The following is a 16,682-nucleotide window of genomic DNA, read 5'->3' on the forward strand; positions in this document are numbered from 1 at the left end:
GCTGAGGACTGCCTCCAGAAAACCACCGTTTTAATACTCAGACTGTGTCTTAGGCATTGGCGCTGCTATAACAGAGTGTCTTAAACTGGGGAATTTGTAAACAACGCAAATTTGTTGTTCACAGTTCTGGATGCTGGGAAATCCAATATCAACGTGCCAGCCAGTTCAGGGGCTGGTGAGGGTACGCTTCTCATAGATGACACCTTCTGTGTCCTCACATGGCAGGAGGAGCAAAGGGGGCTTAAGGCCCGTTTTTATTTTTATTTTATTTATTTAACTTATTTTTTGAGACGGAGTCTTGCTCTGTCGCCCAGGCTGGAGTGCAGTGGCACGATCTTGGCTCACTACAACCTCTGCCTCCCGGGTTCAAGCAATTCTGCCTCAGCCTCCTGAGTAGCTAGGATTACAGGCGTGCACCACCACGCCCAGCTAATTTTTAAATATATTTTTGGTAGAGACAGGGTTTCACCATGTTGGCCAGGCTGGTCTCAAACTTCTGACCTCAAGTGATCCGCCCGCCTCGGCCTCCCAAAGTGCTGGGATTACAGATGTGAGCCACCATGCCCGGTCTAAGGGCTGTTTTTAAAGGGCACTAATCTCATTCATGAGGGCAGAGTCTTCCAAAGGCTCCACTTCTTAATACTATCACCTTGGGAGTTAGGTTTCAACATATGAATTTGAGGGGGACACATACATTCAGACCATAGCAGGCCGTTTTTCCATTTCTTCTGGGTCCTAAATGATATTTGTTTCTGGAGCAGGAGGGCGTTCAAAGTCCTCTTTTGTTCTTCAGCACCCTTCGCTGAATTCAGGGGCAGATGGAGAAAGGCAAGAGGCACGGGGCAGCCTGTAGAAGCAGTATCTAGCACTGAGTCCCCAGTATCCCCTAGGCACGCCAGGAGAGCCTCCTGGAAATCCTCACTCAGCAGATCCAGGGTAGGAACGCGGCTTCTGTTGAATAGCCTTACATCGAGATACGCAGGTTGGGGGCGGTGGCTCACACCTGTAATCACAGCACTTTGGGAGGCTGAGGCGGGAGGATCATCTGAGGTCGGAATTCGAGACCAGCGTGGCTAACATAGTGAAACCCCGTCTCCACTAAAAATACAACAAATTAGCTGGGCGTGGTGGCGGGAACCTGTAATCCCAGCTCCTACGGAGGCTGAGACACGAGAATTGCTTGTACCCAGAAGACAGAGGTTGCGGTGAGCCGAGAGCGCGCCCCTGCACTCCCACCTGGGCGACAGAGTGAGGCTGTCTCCCCCCTCCCCCCAAAAAACGAGAGAGATATGAGGCTCAGCTACCAAAGTCACGCGCGAGAAGGGAAATGCTTGTAGGTCCCGGCCCTTGGGGCAGAGCGGAGTGAAAACCGGCGCGTGGCCGGCGAGCACGGCCCCTCCTAGCGGAGGTCCTACAGGCGCCCGCAAGCCCCGCCTCTCCAGCTTCGCCGCACCAGCACCCCACCACCGGCGCTGGCTCTGAAGGGCCCCGGCGGCGGCCGCGTGTGCGCAAGCTCGGGACGGCCTCGGGAGGCGGGGCTGGCGCGGGGCTGGCGCGGGGCGGGCGCGGGGGCGGGCGCGGGGGCGGGCGCGGGGGCGGGCGCGGGGGCGGGCGCGGCCTGGTCCTGTGGGCGGGGCCTGGTCCTGTGAGCGTTCGGAGACTGCGGGCGCGCAGACCTGTACTGGGCCCACGCCCCGGCCCCTTACAGAGCTGGGTGTGTCCCTCCGAGTGCCCCCCGCTAGGGACTGTGCAGGCCGGAGCTAGGCAGGGACAGCGGGGCGAGCCGGGCTGATAGAGTCGGTCCCTGCTCCTGTGAGGCTCTCACCGAATCCCTACTGTCTCCGGGCAGCTGAAGAGCGCTGGGCCCTCGCGTTGCGGGCGTGGCTGTGGCCGTGTCTCCTGGTAGTCTGAGCCCACTGTGCGTGTGCATCCACGTGGGAGCTGGGTTCCAGAGCCTGGTCCTGAGGAGGAGCCGAGCCGGGGGTAGGAGGCCGGACTTGGCGAGGGAAGAGCACGACCCCGGGCAGCAGTGCGCCGCGCCGGGCGCACCGGGGTTTGCCGGCCCTGCTCTGGGCCCTGCTGGTCCGCTGGCCCCGCCGCGCCTAGTGGGGATGCCCCGTGTCCCCCCAGGCAGCCCCAGCCTGCGTCCCGCTCCCTGAACTCTCGGGAGGACCACAGGGCTGTGGCCGAAGAACAGAGATTTGGACCTAGTGAAAGGACGCCGCTCCTTAGCCCCAGCTATGGACTCCACAGCATCAGGTTTGGCTCTGGAGCGTGCAGAGGGCCAAGAGCCCTCTTGGGGAGCTAGTACCGGGCCCAATATCAGGAGGACCCCAGGAAGAGGCCGGGGAATCCCACTGAAGGGTGAGGCTGTACTTCATCTGCCTTCCGTGTGGCGACATCTAACCTTCCAGACCCAGAAGGCTGAAGCCGCAGTCTCTTGGGTCTGGCAGGGGTCTCTAGATGACCGTGGCGGAGGTGGAGGGGATGGCCATGGAAAATTGTCCCAATGGCCAGAAGAGAGCAGAAGAGGATCTGATCTCTTCCTGCTGCGGCAGGGAGAGGGCAAGCAAACCCAAGAGGGAGTGGCCCTTGGCCAGGGATCAGAGGACAATAGGGCCATTTGGGGCCTTGTCATCCACCTCCTTAATCACCTCACTAATAAGGTTCTTCCAGTCGTTCTAGCTCAGCGGTGTATAAGGTCAGCAGTGTACCTGGTGGGTACCTCCTCTGAGCCCCTTCCCCCAGTAGCCTTGGGGGCAGGGTAATCCAGGTGACCCAGGAGATTTTAAGCAAGTCCTAAGTTTAGAACGTCCTATCTCTAACCAGGTGGGCATTTTAATCCGACTGTTCATCCTTCAGTGCACGTGCTCAAGGACACATAACTGGCCAGTGGAAGAACTGGGCCCAGTCCGTGGGCTTCCCACCCCCTCTTTTTTCCTTTATACCCTTGTGAATCAGTGTGGCTCTGGGACCAGCAGAGGCATTGCCCAGAAGCTCTCTAGAATTGCAGACTCTGGGGCCCCACACATCCTCAAACAGGGTCTTAGCAAGTCTTGAGCCAGAGTTTAACAAGATCCTCAGGGATCCACACACACACATGAAGCTTGAGGAATGCCTAACTGTGCTATGCTTACACCCATGTTGTTAGCCTTAACTACTTCTCTGGCATGGTTTGGGTTTTTTTGGTTTGTTTTAAGGCTTTTATGAACAGTATGATGCAAAGCTTTATAATGAAGGAGCTCTCAAGTGTGTTGCAGAGACCTAACAGAGCTTGGGAACACCAGGGGCAGCTTCTCAGAAAGAGGTGGCCTCTGAGCTGGGTTCCCAAGGATGAGGGGAGAGGTGTAACTTCCTCCCCTTAAAGCCTCATAATCCCTCATGGCCTTGCCTTGGGTCTTGTGTAATTGTTAACCTGTAGGCTAGATTTAAAGTTCCTTGAAGTTCTTTTCCATATTTATATTTCCAAAAGTCCTAGGAGATGACCTGCATACAGTATGCCCAGTAAATAACTTCAGTGGTATGGCCAGACTGGTCACACTTCACTTGTAGACTGATGTGGGCTGTGGACAGGTGGGAGCCTCATGCAGCTGTGTACAGGGGCACTTCTCTCAATGTTTGAAGGCTAGAAGCTGCCTCTCAGATCCTTTTGATCCACTGGTGTCCTCAGAACAACGGAGGTGACATTCAGAGTTGTTCTGGGTCTCAGGCTTGGGAAGTCTGAGAGCTGTGTGTGCTGGCAGGGTCAGCTTCGCTTATGTCTCCTTCTACCTTCCCAGCTTCCCCTTCTCAGAATCCTGCTCTTCCTCCAGAGAGATTCCCAGGAGAAGAGGGAACAACCAATTCATTCCTGAAAGCCAGGCCTCGGGTGAGTTGTATTCTTAATTTTTCCTCAAATGCATGAACGATGGTTAGCTTTGCCTACTTTTCACCAAAAAGTAGCCTCTTTTTTCACTAAGGGAACTGACCCAATACTGTCTCTGCAGGAGGCTGAGCCCATCCAAGTGAATGATGGCTCCCTGCCCTGTCCGGGGTGTTCTCTTCTTGCTGTGCACCCACTCAGATCGTTTGGGCTTACTCTGGCATATTTCTGGAAAGGGCACTGTGGTGACCACCAGGTAATATGACAGCCCTGGCCTTGAAAGAGTGTCACAGCCACAGTGGGAGAGGACCCTGACACCCAGAACGCAGCCACCAGTAACAGGATGTGAATGGTTTGATGCCAAATGGAGTGGCACAGACAGGCCTTTCCATCGAGGTTCACGAAAAGGGGAATCGGCCTGTTCTGGAGAGGTTGGGAAAGCTCATGGAGAATTGGGGACAAGCAGGTTCTGAGGGTATGGACAGGTGGGCAGGCTGTTTGAAGCTGGGTCCCTGTTCAGATGTTATCTCCCTGGATTAGGGAGGAGGCACACTTAACTTTACTACTTACAGGCTGTGTGGCCTTGGATGATGAGTCACCTAACCTCTCTATGCATTGGTTTGCCACCAGTAACATGTTAAGCAGGCAGCAGTAACATGAAGACTATAATAATGTTAATGATGATGAAAATAGTTATTATTTATGGAGAACAAAACCTGTATCAGGAACTATTCTCTACAATTTACACATACTAATTCTTTTTGTCTCTAAAACATTCCCATAAATGGTTACCATTTTGAAGAATGGTAACCAAAGTGTGGAGAGGTTAACTGAAGAAGTCAAGGCACAGAGAGAGAAAGTAACTTGTTCATGCTTATCTAGTTAGTGAGGAAGGGACCCCAATTTTACATCCAGGCTGTCTGGCTCTGAGATCTTAACCACTCAATCAGAGCCGCCTCATGTTATTGTTAGAGTCCGCTGGCAGTTCCGCTGGCAGATGGTAACTGCCTAATCCTTGTTGGCATCAGGGATCATGGTGACTGGCCCTCAAGGGGGATTCAGGTTTGTCTTTAGTGAGCTGGATGTGGAGGGGTACAAAGGCCAGCCTCCGGGGTTTCCCAGCATCCAGGATAGGCATGGGATTCAGGTTTGATGATAGACACTGACATTTAACTTTCAAGCCAAAAGGGGGAACCCCCCTAGTAAGGAATTTAATCAGTAAAGTCATAAATAGCAGTTAAATCTTTTTGGCCCTGATGTACATCATTCAGAGGTTTATCAGAGCACTTAGGTGGGTTCAGTGTGGTAATGACAGCCCCACATCTCAATGGCTCGCAGTTAGAAAGAGTGCCTTTCTTCTTTCTGCTGTCTTTGTCAGTAGTGGGCTGACTGTGACTCTGCTCCACACCCTCTTCTCTCTGAGCTTCAGGCTGAAGGGTCAGTTCCCTCTGGGATATGCTCTTCTTGTATCAGAGGGAAAGAGCAGCGTGAGAACCCGGGGATGGCTCTTTGGGTTTCCACTCAGAAGCGGCACATGTGGCTTCTGCTCACAACCCACTGGCTGCTGCAGGTCCCGTGGCCAAGCCTAATGTTAATGAAGTGAGAAGTATTAGCCTCCTAGAGTGAGGATCCTAAAGGGAAGGGCAGGGATTATGTTAAGCAAATAATTCATCTATCACTGTATATTTTCTTACCCATACATGTTCACTTCCCTCTCTCCTGCACACAAAATGCCCTCCAAGAGAAATAACCCAAGAGCTGCATCCAGTCAGAGCATCATGATCAAAGTCCTGGATGGCGCGATAGTCTGGATGGAGACCCTGTGGGTCTGGATACCTATAAACTAAAAGGACAATTACCTGAATCCATATATCCAATATACAATGAGCAATGGGGACAGGATGGCCATGGTAGACACTCCTTTGCAGAAGAGGGAAGCATGGGAAGAGTCAGTCCCAGGTCCATAACAGTCGTGAAATTCCACTGGACAGACACTGTGAGGACCCTTGGTCTTGGGAGTGGGAAAGTCTGTAGGTTACACCCTGGTTCTGCTCCCTGGGTGGAGCTCCCTGGCCTAGTGTTTTCCTTGGCTGTTGGCTTTGCCATTGGGAAGTTCCTTCCTTTTGATACCTCCTTGGTGTCATATGAAGATGATACTGGAGAATAAGCTTTCTTGGGGGCAAAGCAGCTTTTTCATCCTGCTGGAGTAGGTTGGTAGCCCAGGATTGTTTTAAGTGCAACTCTAAAAAACTTAATCAGCTTTTTATGAATTTGTTTCCAGTTGGCTCCATGTGTCAGTGGTTTGACCCACAGTTCTTTTTGAAATATGCCCCCTTCTTTAGCCTTAATTGTGGAGTTTTTGGATTTCCTTGGGAAATCTATACTTTTTTCACTCTGAACAATTTGGTCCCACTGAAAGCCTTTACTGGGAGCCTTTTGAAATTACTGGGAGATTTACTGGGAGCCTTTTGAAATTACTCAGAGGTTTAAACAAAAAGGTTTGACAACCACATCCATGATTTGGTCCCTGAAAATGGGCTGAGTTTTAATTAGCCGTTGTCACGCAGAAGCTGATGTATATTGTCTTTGGCCAGTTGGAAATGAGAATTGGTTGTCTCCAACCCTGCAAGCCCTAGCATTTCTGGACATTTCCTATTGCCTTCCATTTTTGTTTTGCAAACCACAAACTCTTGAGCTCATTTTTTCTTGTAATACTTTGTCAAACTCAGTCAATAACAACCAACTCACACTACTAATGTTATGTTTCCAGCCTCTTCTCATAACATCACAAGCTCATGCTTTCATTGTTCATCTTTCAAGTTACTGAAGGCAATAGTTTCACCAAACAGTTCACCACCAAATTACATGGGTTGCCACCTTGCCAATAAGTTTCTTCACTGCCTGGCCTGGATGCCAGTGTCATCTATTTTTTGGCTTTTTGTTATGGCAGAACTCCACTTTGAGTACCAGTTTTTTAAAGAGTCAGTATAGGCTAGTTATGTCATGATAGCAACAGCAAACCCTCAGAGACTTACACCATGAAAGGTTCCCTCTTGCCCATGTTGCCACAGCTGTGGCTTTGCCTACATCTTCACTCAGATCATTTGCCATTTTCAAGGCAGACAGGAAAGGACAATTGCAGAACCCCCACTGGCTCTGAAGGCTTTTGCTCACCTGTAGCTCGTGTCTTTCACATTCAGTTTGAGAAAGCAGATGACATTGCCCCACCTGTGGCAGGGGGAGGCAGAAGCTCAATTCTTTAGGGAGGGCCAGTGGATATTTTGGACAAATAATATAACCCATCAAAAGAGGTCACTATAGTAGTGCATTTTTCATGTTTGATTATTTTGGATGATTTTTATATTATAAAATTGTTACTTCAGCTTTTCTGTGGAATCAGTATCTAAATGGGATTTGATTTTTAAATACTTTGGTGTAAAAGTAACAGGAATTTATAGTACTTACTTCCACCTATTTTGCTCTTTAGTGGATTGCCATACAATATAAGCTAAATGGGAGGTGTTCTAATTACTGAGATTGAAGGTGACAGGATAGTTCTGGCCAGGACCTGTAGAATAATTATGCTTTATAATGGTGACCTGGGATCTAGGGTCTCATGCTCAGCTTTATAAACTTAGGAACTGAATAATTATTAGGTTTTGGGGGAAAGGATCATGCTAGTCAAACGCACAAAACTTATTGTTTCATCATAAAGCCACTTGTGATTTACTTTTGCTGAACTGTGTGCTGGCAGGCAGGTGGAGGATAAATTATCATAAGCCCCAGATTACTTGATTTGGCCTTATTGTTGTTAAAATCATAGGTCACAAGTTTCAAAAATACTTTATTAGAAAACTGTTGATCCTTGTGTATTTGAGAATGCAAAGCATATTCATCTGTTAATTCTAATTGATTCCAATTAAATGTAACTAGATTGAGAATAAAACCTTTTGACAAATGAGGAAATGTATTACATTTACCTCCACCTAAGAAGAATGTCTCTGTAGGCCTGATTCACCTGAGACCCTGATTATATTTCCTAGCAGTTTCATGTTGATAAGCATATAAGTGGACACTGGGTGAGACACCAAGTGGTAAGGATGGTACAATCCCTGGAGCAGCTTAAAATATTTTTGAGATAACAAAACCCACAACTCTGTGGGCACTGGGATAGCTGCTGGGCACTCAGAATCCCTTCTTGCACATCCTGAGGTTCTCCTTAGATGCCTGCCTGCTCTTCTCCCCAGGGCCATGAGGGTGCTCCTTCAGGGTACAGGAGTGTCTTCTGTGTTTCAGGACCTGATGACATTTGAAGATGTGGCTGTGGAATTCAGCCAGTGGGAGTGGGGGCAGCTGAACCCTGCTCAGAAGGACCTCTACAGGGAGGTGATGCTGGAGAACTTCAGGAACTTGGCCATTCTGGGTGAGCACAAGCCCTCCAAAGCCCAAAGCCCACCCAGCAGGACTTCTTGATTTCCTTGATGTTTAAGAGCTAATGGTGTCTGGGCCGGTTGGCTGAGTTTTGCCCTGGGTTTCCTTGGGAAGTCTGGAATCAGACATTTACATTCTCTTTGGGGCCCAGTGATACAGTATTTCTGTTCCTAGTTCTAGGAAACATCCAGCTACTTATGGAGTTGAAATAGGAAGTTACCTGGCTGTGTTCCTGACTTTTCACAATGCCTGTTCTCTGGAGGCTTTCCATGCCTACAGTATTTCTCCACCTTGAAGATGAATATCCAAAGACTTGGCCACTGGCACACACAACCAAAATCCTTTTCCTTCTCTACCATCAGGCCTTCTAGTATCCAAACCATATGTGATCTGCCAGTTGGAGGAAGGGGGTGAGCCCTTCATGGTGGAGAGAGAAATCTCAACAGGAGCCCACTCAGGTGAGTGAGTGAGTGAGAGCATTGCATATGATAAGGCCCAGCTGGGGTGGGAGGTAGCCCAGAGCCTTTGGTCAGTGTGCTGTCCTTTCAGAAGATGAGATCACTTGGCAGGAGCCCTCAACTCCGGTATGTTGAATTTTGTAATTATTTCTGGTGTCATGAGAGGAGATGTTCCTTTGCTTTTCTAGTCTTTATGCTTTGTTTGGTTCCCATCTCTGCCCATGCCTTCTGGGTTATTGGTGCCACGCAGCATCACTAGATGTCTCATAGTCAATGTTAGATGGATCAACAATCATATAGGGCCAGGCAGTCCTAGATCAGCAGAGTTAAGGGAGTTAGTGAGGGATCAAACAAAAAAGTTGAGCACCCCAGAAATGAAGGGGTTACAGGCAAGGACAGACAGAAGATGTCACGAAGATCCAGGTGAGGACACTTCAAGCTTGATTAAGGTGAGTCTCAAAAAAAGTGGTTCCAGGAACAAAGACTACTCCTTAACAGCTGTTAACAGCATCCCTTTGAGACCTTTGATTCTCAGGTGACTTGAGAGTACCTGGTAGGCTATATGCCTTGGAGCAGAATTCTTGACTCAAAGCTTTCCTGACTGCTGTGTGTAACCCAAGCACACTGGAGGCACATGACAGTCTATGCCAGTTCATTTCCATGAGCCAGAACCTTATCCGTGGCCAGAGCTGAAGCTCAGGAAAGTGGTGCTAAATTCCTGAGAGGATAGGCTGGGCTTTATGAAAGGAAGCTAGGTTATGGCAGAGAGGGAAGATGCTGATCTCCTCTGTACTGGTACTTACTTGATCTTTTTCCCTTCCAAAATGAGATCAAGGGTCTGACATCTGGATCTAGTCATCTGTTTATTTAACAGTGCTATATGAGCATGGCTATGTTTCAGAATGTCCCAGGGAGCTTGTTAAACATTCAGGTTCCCAGGAGCCGCACAAGACCTATTGACTCAGAAACTCTCTGACTGGCCTCTGGGACCACTGGTTAGGCATTACCAGTCATTTCCTTCTTCAGAAGTGTGCTTGTTATTATTATTTTATTAATTTTCCACTGTGGCTGAAACAGAGTAGCACAAACTTGGTGGCTTTAAACAACACAAACTCATGTCATAGTTCATAGGTCAGAAGTCTGGCACATGTATCACATGGTTCCAACCAAGATGTCCACAGGGCTGCGCACCTTTCTGGAGTGGCTGGGCACCTTTTTTCTTTTCATCTGGGTTGTTGGCAGAACCAATACCTTGCAGTTATAAAACCGAGGTCCTTGTTTTCTTGCTGGCTATAAACAGATGGGTGTTCCCAGCTTCTAGAGACTGCCAGATTACTTGACTGAAAGTGCCCATCTTCCATCTTCAAAGCCAGCAGTGGCTTACACATCTTTCTGCCCAGCCAGGAAATGCTCTCCTATTTTAAGCACTCATGATTAGATTTGGCCTATTTAAATAATCCAGGATAATCTCCCCATCTCCAGGTCTGTGCCCTTAATCACATCTGCAAAGTCCCTTTTGTCATATAAGGTAACCCACTCACAGGTTCTTGTGATTAGGGTATGGGCATCTTTAGGGGAGAGTTTCTCTTCCTATCATAATTATATAGAGTAATATGATACATGTTATATGTATATGTGCATAATATGTAATAATATAGGGTGTGCACTAAGGTGTTAAAGGAATACTTCGTGGAGGACATGAGCTTGTCCCTGAAAGGTATGCAAAGTCTTAAAGAAAGAGAGTGGTGAGAGGGGCAGTGGATATATGGGAAACAGGAAGGCAGCCAGTTTCTGTGCTCAAGGCACTTGCTGAAAAAGAGGACAGGACCTGGTAAAGTATTATAGAGCTATAGTGAAAGATGAAGGGTTTATCCTGTAGGCACTGGAGAGCATTTGGAAGATTAAGACTGGGAAGAAACTTAAGGAAATGGGCATTTGGGAAAGAAGAAAGTGAAGGGTTTCAGGAAACCTGGAGGTAGGAAGACTGGGTAGAATTCTGTTACAATTATGTAGGCCTGAAGAAATTGTGAGAATACAGAATCTGTACCTGGGTGACTTACAATCCTATACTTGGTTTATTGATTTTTGTCTCCATCCTTTAAAATTAGTCTATTTCCTTGTCACCCTTCCTACCCTCCTCTCATCTTTAGTCTTTGGACTTACCTTGTGTACTGGAATCTAAACACATATCTCTCAGATTTTCTTAATCTCCAGTCATCTGCTCATCACTCATTCTCGATACTCCAAAACCATCTTCAGACATAAGCCATTATTGAAAAAATCTGTATGTCCCTTTTAGGTGTTATTTTAAAGCTTAATTATTTCACATTCATTATAGGAGCTTGCTTTTCTTGCTACATAGGACATTCTACATACTAGAATGTCTTCTTCTTTTTTTTTTTTTTAACAGACTGGGAGAGAAGGTCTAAATCCAAGGAATCAATGCCAAGTTGGGGAATTTCCAAAGAAGAATTATTCCAGGTAGTATCAGTGGAAAAACATATTCAAGATGTGCTGCAGTTCTCCAAGTTGAAAGCAGCCTGTGGTTGTGATGGCCAGTTAGAGATGCAGCAGATAAAACAGGAGAGACACCTGAAACAAATGTCAGCCACTCACAAATCTGCCACCACCCTTAGCAGAGATTATAAATGGAATGGATTTGGGAGAAGCTTAGGTTTAAGATCAGTCCTTGTTAACCAACACAGCATTCTCATGGGAGAAGGATCTTATAAATGTGATACAGCATTCAGGCAGACTTTAGGGGGAAACAACTCTCAGAGAACGCACCCAGAAAAGAAATCTTGTAAATGTAATGAATGTGGGAAGTCCTTTCACTTCCAGTCAGAACTTAGGCGCCATCAGCGATGTCACACTGGAGAAAAGCCGTATGAATGCAGTGACTGTGGAAGAGCCTTTGGTCATATTTCATCCCTTATTAAACATCAAAGAACTCATACTGGAGAAAAGCCCTATGAGTGCAGTGAATGTGGGAGAGCCTTCAGCCAGAGTTCATCTCTTGTTCTGCACTATAGATTTCACACTGGAGAGAAACCCTACAAATGTAATGAATGTGGACGAGCCTTTGGTCACACTTCATCCCTTATTAAGCATCAGAGGACTCATACTGGAGAAAAGCCCTATGAATGCAGGGAATGTGGGAGAACCTTCAGCCAGAGCTCATCACTCATTGTGCATTACAGATTTCATACTGGAGAGAAACCTTACAAATGTAATAAATGTGGGAGAGCCTTCAGCCAGAGTTCATCTCTCACTCAACATTACAGATTTCACACTGGAGAGAAACCCTACAAATGTAATGAGTGTGGAAGGGCCTTTGCTCATACTGCATCCCTTATTAAACATCAGAGAAGTCATGCTGGAAAAAAACCCCTATAAATTCAGTGAATATAGAAGGGCTTTCAGTTGGAGTGCAGACATCACTGGAACTTAAAGAATTCATATCAGAGAGAGATCCTAAAGGTGTAATGTATGTGGGAAGACCACATCTTGTTCCACATCAGGCAATAATTACTAAAGAGAATCCCTATCAATGTCAAGAGGGGGTGGGCTTCCCCTCTCTTACCAAACACGGGAGAATCCATACTAGTGAGAAACCACGTGAATGTAATGAATATGGGAAGGCTTTGATCAGAGGATGCATATTATTCAGCATCAGACAGCCGACACTGGGGAGGAGCCTTATCAATGCAGTGAGTGTGGCAAGCCTTCAGTTACATACTGATTCTTTAAGAAAATCAGATAACTTGTACTGGAGAGAAATTCTACAAGTGTGGTAAGTATGGAAAAATCTTCAGTTGTATCTCTTCCTTTACTAAGCATCAAGAACACATACTAGAGAGAGGCCCTATGAAAGCAGGAAATAGAGGAAGGCCTTCAGTCAGAGCTCATCCCTTATTAAGTATCAGAAAATTCATACCTGAGAAAAACCTGTGAATGTGGGTAATGTGGGAGAGCCTTCAGCCAAACCTCATTGCTTTATAAACCCCTTAGAACTCTCCCTACTAGCTGGAAACTCTGGTGACGTGATGAGTGTGGGAAGGGCTTTGGTGGATGTTCCACCAAAACACGTTAGAGAATTTGTACATTAGAGAATTTGTGCTAGAGCAACGCTTCAAAGTTAGTGAAACTGGGAGAACCCATTAGTAGAGTTCAAGCTTCAGTATTCATCTCAAAGAGAAACCTTGGGAACATGATGAATGTGAGGAAAGTTCCTTTCCAACTTGAGATGTATAAAACTAGAGCTGAAAAGAAGCTGAGAAATCACCTTGTCTGGTGATTTTCTGCCTGGTGGGGCCATTTGTATAACCACACTTGTGCATTGCCTCCTCATGCTGTTACTGACGGGGCAGGGTGTCATGCATGGGTGCAGAGGATGGAGGCTGAGAAAGGTAGACAGCTACCCATGATCTAGCCCAGTCGTATTTTAGAGCTAATAAAACTGATGTTCAGAAAGTGACATGCCTTGGCCTATAGTCCTAACTGGGCTGGGCCTCTTTCCTGTGGTTCACAGCTGTAGTATGGAGATTAATAGACTGGATCTTTGCAGTACAACATCTCCATGCACTTCTTTCTCTGTAGCACATGTTACCTTTCTTTGTGAGGCAATGGAGTGGTCTAGGATTGAGCAAAAAGCAATTTTCGTTACATCTTTATGCTAATAGATTTGGAATTTTTGAAATGAAATGAAACCTTGTTTAAACATTAAAATTACTAAAATAGGCTGGGCGCAGTGGCTCACGCCTGTGATCTCAGCACTTTGGGAGGCCGAGGCGGACAGATCACGAGGTCAGGAGTTCGAGACCATCCTGGCTAACACGGTGAAACCCTGTCTCTCCTAAAAATACAAAAAAATTAGCCAGGAGTGGTGGCGGGCGCCTGTAGTCCCAGCTACTGGGAAGGCTGAGGCAGGAGAATGGCGTGAATCGGGGAGGCGGAGCTTGCAGTCAGCCGAGATCACGCCACTGCACTCCAGCCTGGGAGACAGATTGAGACTCCGTCTCAGAAAAAAAAAAAAAAAAAAAACTAAAATATGGGTATTATGCACAATCCAGATCTCAAAAACGTGATTCTAAGTGAAAGAAGGCAGATGCCAGAGACCAGGTATTTTCTAGTACCATTTTAGGAAATGTCCAGAAATGGCAGATCTTCAGAAACAAAGTAACTGCAAATGTTACAAGGAATCTTTTTAGGGTGACGAAAATGTTCTAAAACTAGATAGTGGTGATGGTTGAACAATTTGGTAACTTCACTAAAAATCATTGAATTGTTCACTTTATATGGGCAGATTTTATGGTAAATATACCTCAATAAAATAATTTTTCAAAATCACATTTACACATATACCAACCATTGCTAAACAAGTATTCCTGTTTTGTTTGTTACTTCAAGCCATCTGTGCATTTTTGGTATCACTTTTTATTTTCTGTAACAGTTACCCCTACATTTACTGGGTCTCAGAACCTTGTCAGGCTCTTCTTTAAAGTTCCTACCATGTTGGCTCTGTAACTCAGGTGGAGAAGCCTAGACCAGGAGCTGGCGTAGACCAAAGGATACTTGCCTAATAAGGATTAGCTTATACTGAGGAAAATACTTTAAGTATTTAAAGTCCAGATGAGGAAGTTGAGCCCAGAATTCAGGGAACCAGCTGAAAGTGGGCCCATGCAGACAGGCTGGGTCTAAGAGTCCACAAGGTTGGCCAGGGCAGGTAGGATGCACAGGAGGCATCTGGATCTGGAAGTACTTGGACAGCTGAGGTCAAGATGCAAGTCTTGGAGCCTAAAAATCACACAGAAATTTATTCCTGGACAGCTAAGGTTTACAGGAGCAGAAATAGCAAATATTTTCTTGCTCCATCTCTCCCTTTTTTCCCAGTGCCCTTTTCTGTACCTACCCAGATCACTTTATACCTAGACATCTGTCACAATTTTGTAACTGGTCTTCATCCAAAATCTGTCTCCTCATGTATCCTTGCCATATTAACCATACTTACAGTTTGAACCCAGTGTCCTGCCCTCCAAAAATCCTTTGCACTGCCTACAAGATAAATCCTCACCCCCGTGTGTGGTATATAATGCCCTCTTTAGGCTGCTCCAACCTCCTGCTGCTCCTGACAGAAGCCTCCATTGCACACAAACGCTCTCTTGTCATCCCTCAGACATGCCTTTCCACATCTCAGCCTGCAAACCTTTACCTTAGCCGTTCTATCAGCCGGGGGCACCTTCTCTACCTACCTAAAGCCTACATAATCAGTCAGAAACCTGTGTAAATTTCCCTTCCTTGGAGGGGTGTTCTCTTGAAAACTGATATGAAGTCATATCTTACCATTTGTAATCATAAACATATTTGTGTAAGTTTTTAAAAATGGACAATATCTAGACTTGTGGTAAATCTTATCACTGTCTTGATCTATTTAAATAATTTTTTATCACTTTACCACTTTCTTGTTTCCTGAACCAAATGACAACGGAAAAAGTCAAATGGTAAAATATTTTAAGAGATTTATTCTGAGATAAATATGAGTGACCTGTAGGCACAGTTGACCAGCATTTGCCTTAAAACAGAGACCTTAAGACTAACAAAAACAGACTCTTTGTAGCAATAACAACATGACAGTAAGTCCTGAGAGAAATGAAAGTGTTTTACGCCAAAATAGATTTAAGTCTGATAAGAAACAAGTCTGACACAGCCCCAGGAGATCCTGAGAACATGTGCCCAAGGGGCTCTTGTCAGGAGCAGCAGCAGGTTGGGGCAGCCTAAAGAGGACATTATATACCAAACACGGGAGTGAGGATTTATCTTGTAGGAAGTGCAAAGGATTTTTGGAGGGCAGGACACTGGGTTCAAACTGACGAGTATGGTTAACATGGCAAAGGTACGTGAGAGGAAGAGACAATTGTGCTGTCAGGCTACAGCTTGGTTTCATGCATTTTTACATTTTAGGGGAATGTAAGACATCAATACGTGTAAGATTTACATTGGTTCGATAGAGAAAGGCAGGACAACTTGAAGCTGGTGGGGAAGGGACAGGGACAGAGGGAGGGCCTTCCGGGTTATAGGTGGATTCAAAGATTTTCTGATTGGCAGTGGGTTTATCCAAAAACCTGGAATCAATAGAAGGGAATGTCTGGGTTAAGATAAGGTGTTGTGGAGACCAAGGTTCTTACTGTGAGATGAAGCCAGAAGCTAGCAGGCTTCAGAGAGAATAGATTGTAAATGTTTCTTATCAGACTTAAGAGAAATTTATTTTAGGATAAAATACTTAGATTTCTCTCAGGGCCTGTTATCTGTCATGTTATCTTATTGCTACAAAGAGCCTGTTTTTGTCAGTCTTTTTTTTTTTTTTTTTTTTTGAGACGGAGTCTTGCTCTGTCACCCAGGCTGGAGTGCAGTGGCGCGATCTCGGCTCACTGCAAGCTCCACCTCCCGGGTTCACGCATTCTCCTGCCTCAGCCTCCCGAGTAGCTGGGACTACAGGCGCCCACTACCACGCCCGGCTAATTTTTTGTAGTTTTAGTAGAGACGGGGTTTCACCGTGTTAGCCAGGATGGTCTCGATCTCCTGACCTCGTGATCCACCCGCCTCGGCCTCCCAAAGTGCTGGGATTACAGGCGTGAGCCACCGCGCCCGGCCTGTTTTTGTCAGTCTTAAGGTCTCTGTTTTAATGTTAATGCTGGTCCACTGTGCCTGAATTCCAAAGAGAGGAAGGTATAATGAGGTATGTCTGACCACCCATTCCCATCATGGCCTGAGCTAGTGTTTCAGGTTTACTTTAGAATGCTCTTGGCCAAGTGGAAGGGTCGATTCAGCTGGTTGTGTGCTTAGAATTTTATTTTTGACTTACATAGACTATCGGCTGCTTCATGTCACATCTCGTGCTTCTCTTGTGTTGCCCAGTTTTCTCAGTGCTTCCT

The 16,682-nt window shown here is 46.4% G+C and overlaps 2 protein-coding genes across 3 annotated transcripts in view; one reads left to right on the plus strand and one right to left on the minus strand.

Moving 5' to 3' along the window:
• The window catches only part of ZNF2 (zinc finger protein 2), a 23,587-nt gene extending 21,657 nt beyond the window's left edge, over window positions 1–1,930 (minus strand). The window contains exon 1 of the mRNA XM_055378981.2: window positions 1,826–1,930. Within this exon, the coding sequence (XP_055234956.2) occupies window positions 1,826–1,930 (105 nt within the window). The remainder of the gene's footprint in view (window positions 1–1,825) is intronic.
• On the plus strand, window positions 1,629–13,224 carry ZNF514 (zinc finger protein 514). Of its 2 annotated transcripts, none has more exons than XM_055378978.2 (5): window positions 1,629–2,259; window positions 3,780–3,868; window positions 8,159–8,285; window positions 8,656–8,751; window positions 11,162–13,224. In XM_055378978.2, exons 1-5 carry the CDS (start codon window positions 2,241–2,243, stop codon window positions 12,145–12,147), a joined length of 1,317 nt encoding a protein of 438 aa, XP_055234953.2. In that variant the 5' UTR covers window positions 1,629–2,240; the 3' UTR covers window positions 12,148–13,224. The 2 variants fall into 2 exon arrangements, with proteins under 2 accessions (XP_055234953.2, XP_004031448.3); XM_004031400.5 differs by having other exon boundaries at window positions 1,633–2,364.
• Window positions 13,225–16,682: the final 3,458 nt, after the last annotated feature.

The sequence above is a fragment of the Gorilla gorilla genome, chromosome 12 (assembly GCF_029281585.2).
Source record: "Gorilla gorilla gorilla isolate KB3781 chromosome 12, NHGRI_mGorGor1-v2.1_pri, whole genome shotgun sequence".
Classification (NCBI taxonomy): domain Eukaryota; kingdom Metazoa; phylum Chordata; class Mammalia; order Primates; family Hominidae; genus Gorilla; species Gorilla gorilla.

What these genes read in the sequence shown, in the direction of transcription:
- ZNF514 (XM_004031400.5), top strand. Translation starts at nt 2,241, where the DNA reads ATGGACTCCACAGCATCAGGTTTGGCTCTGGAGCGTGCAGAGGGCCAA. An exon ending in CCGGGGAATCCCACTGAAGG is followed by an intron (nt 2,365 to 3,779) that starts GTGAGGCTGTAC and finishes CTACCTTCCCAG; the next exon opens with CTTCCCCTTCTCAGAATCCT. An exon ending in TCCTGAAAGCCAGGCCTCGG is followed by an intron (nt 3,869 to 8,158) that starts GTGAGTTGTATT and finishes TCTGTGTTTCAG; the next exon opens with GACCTGATGACATTTGAAGA.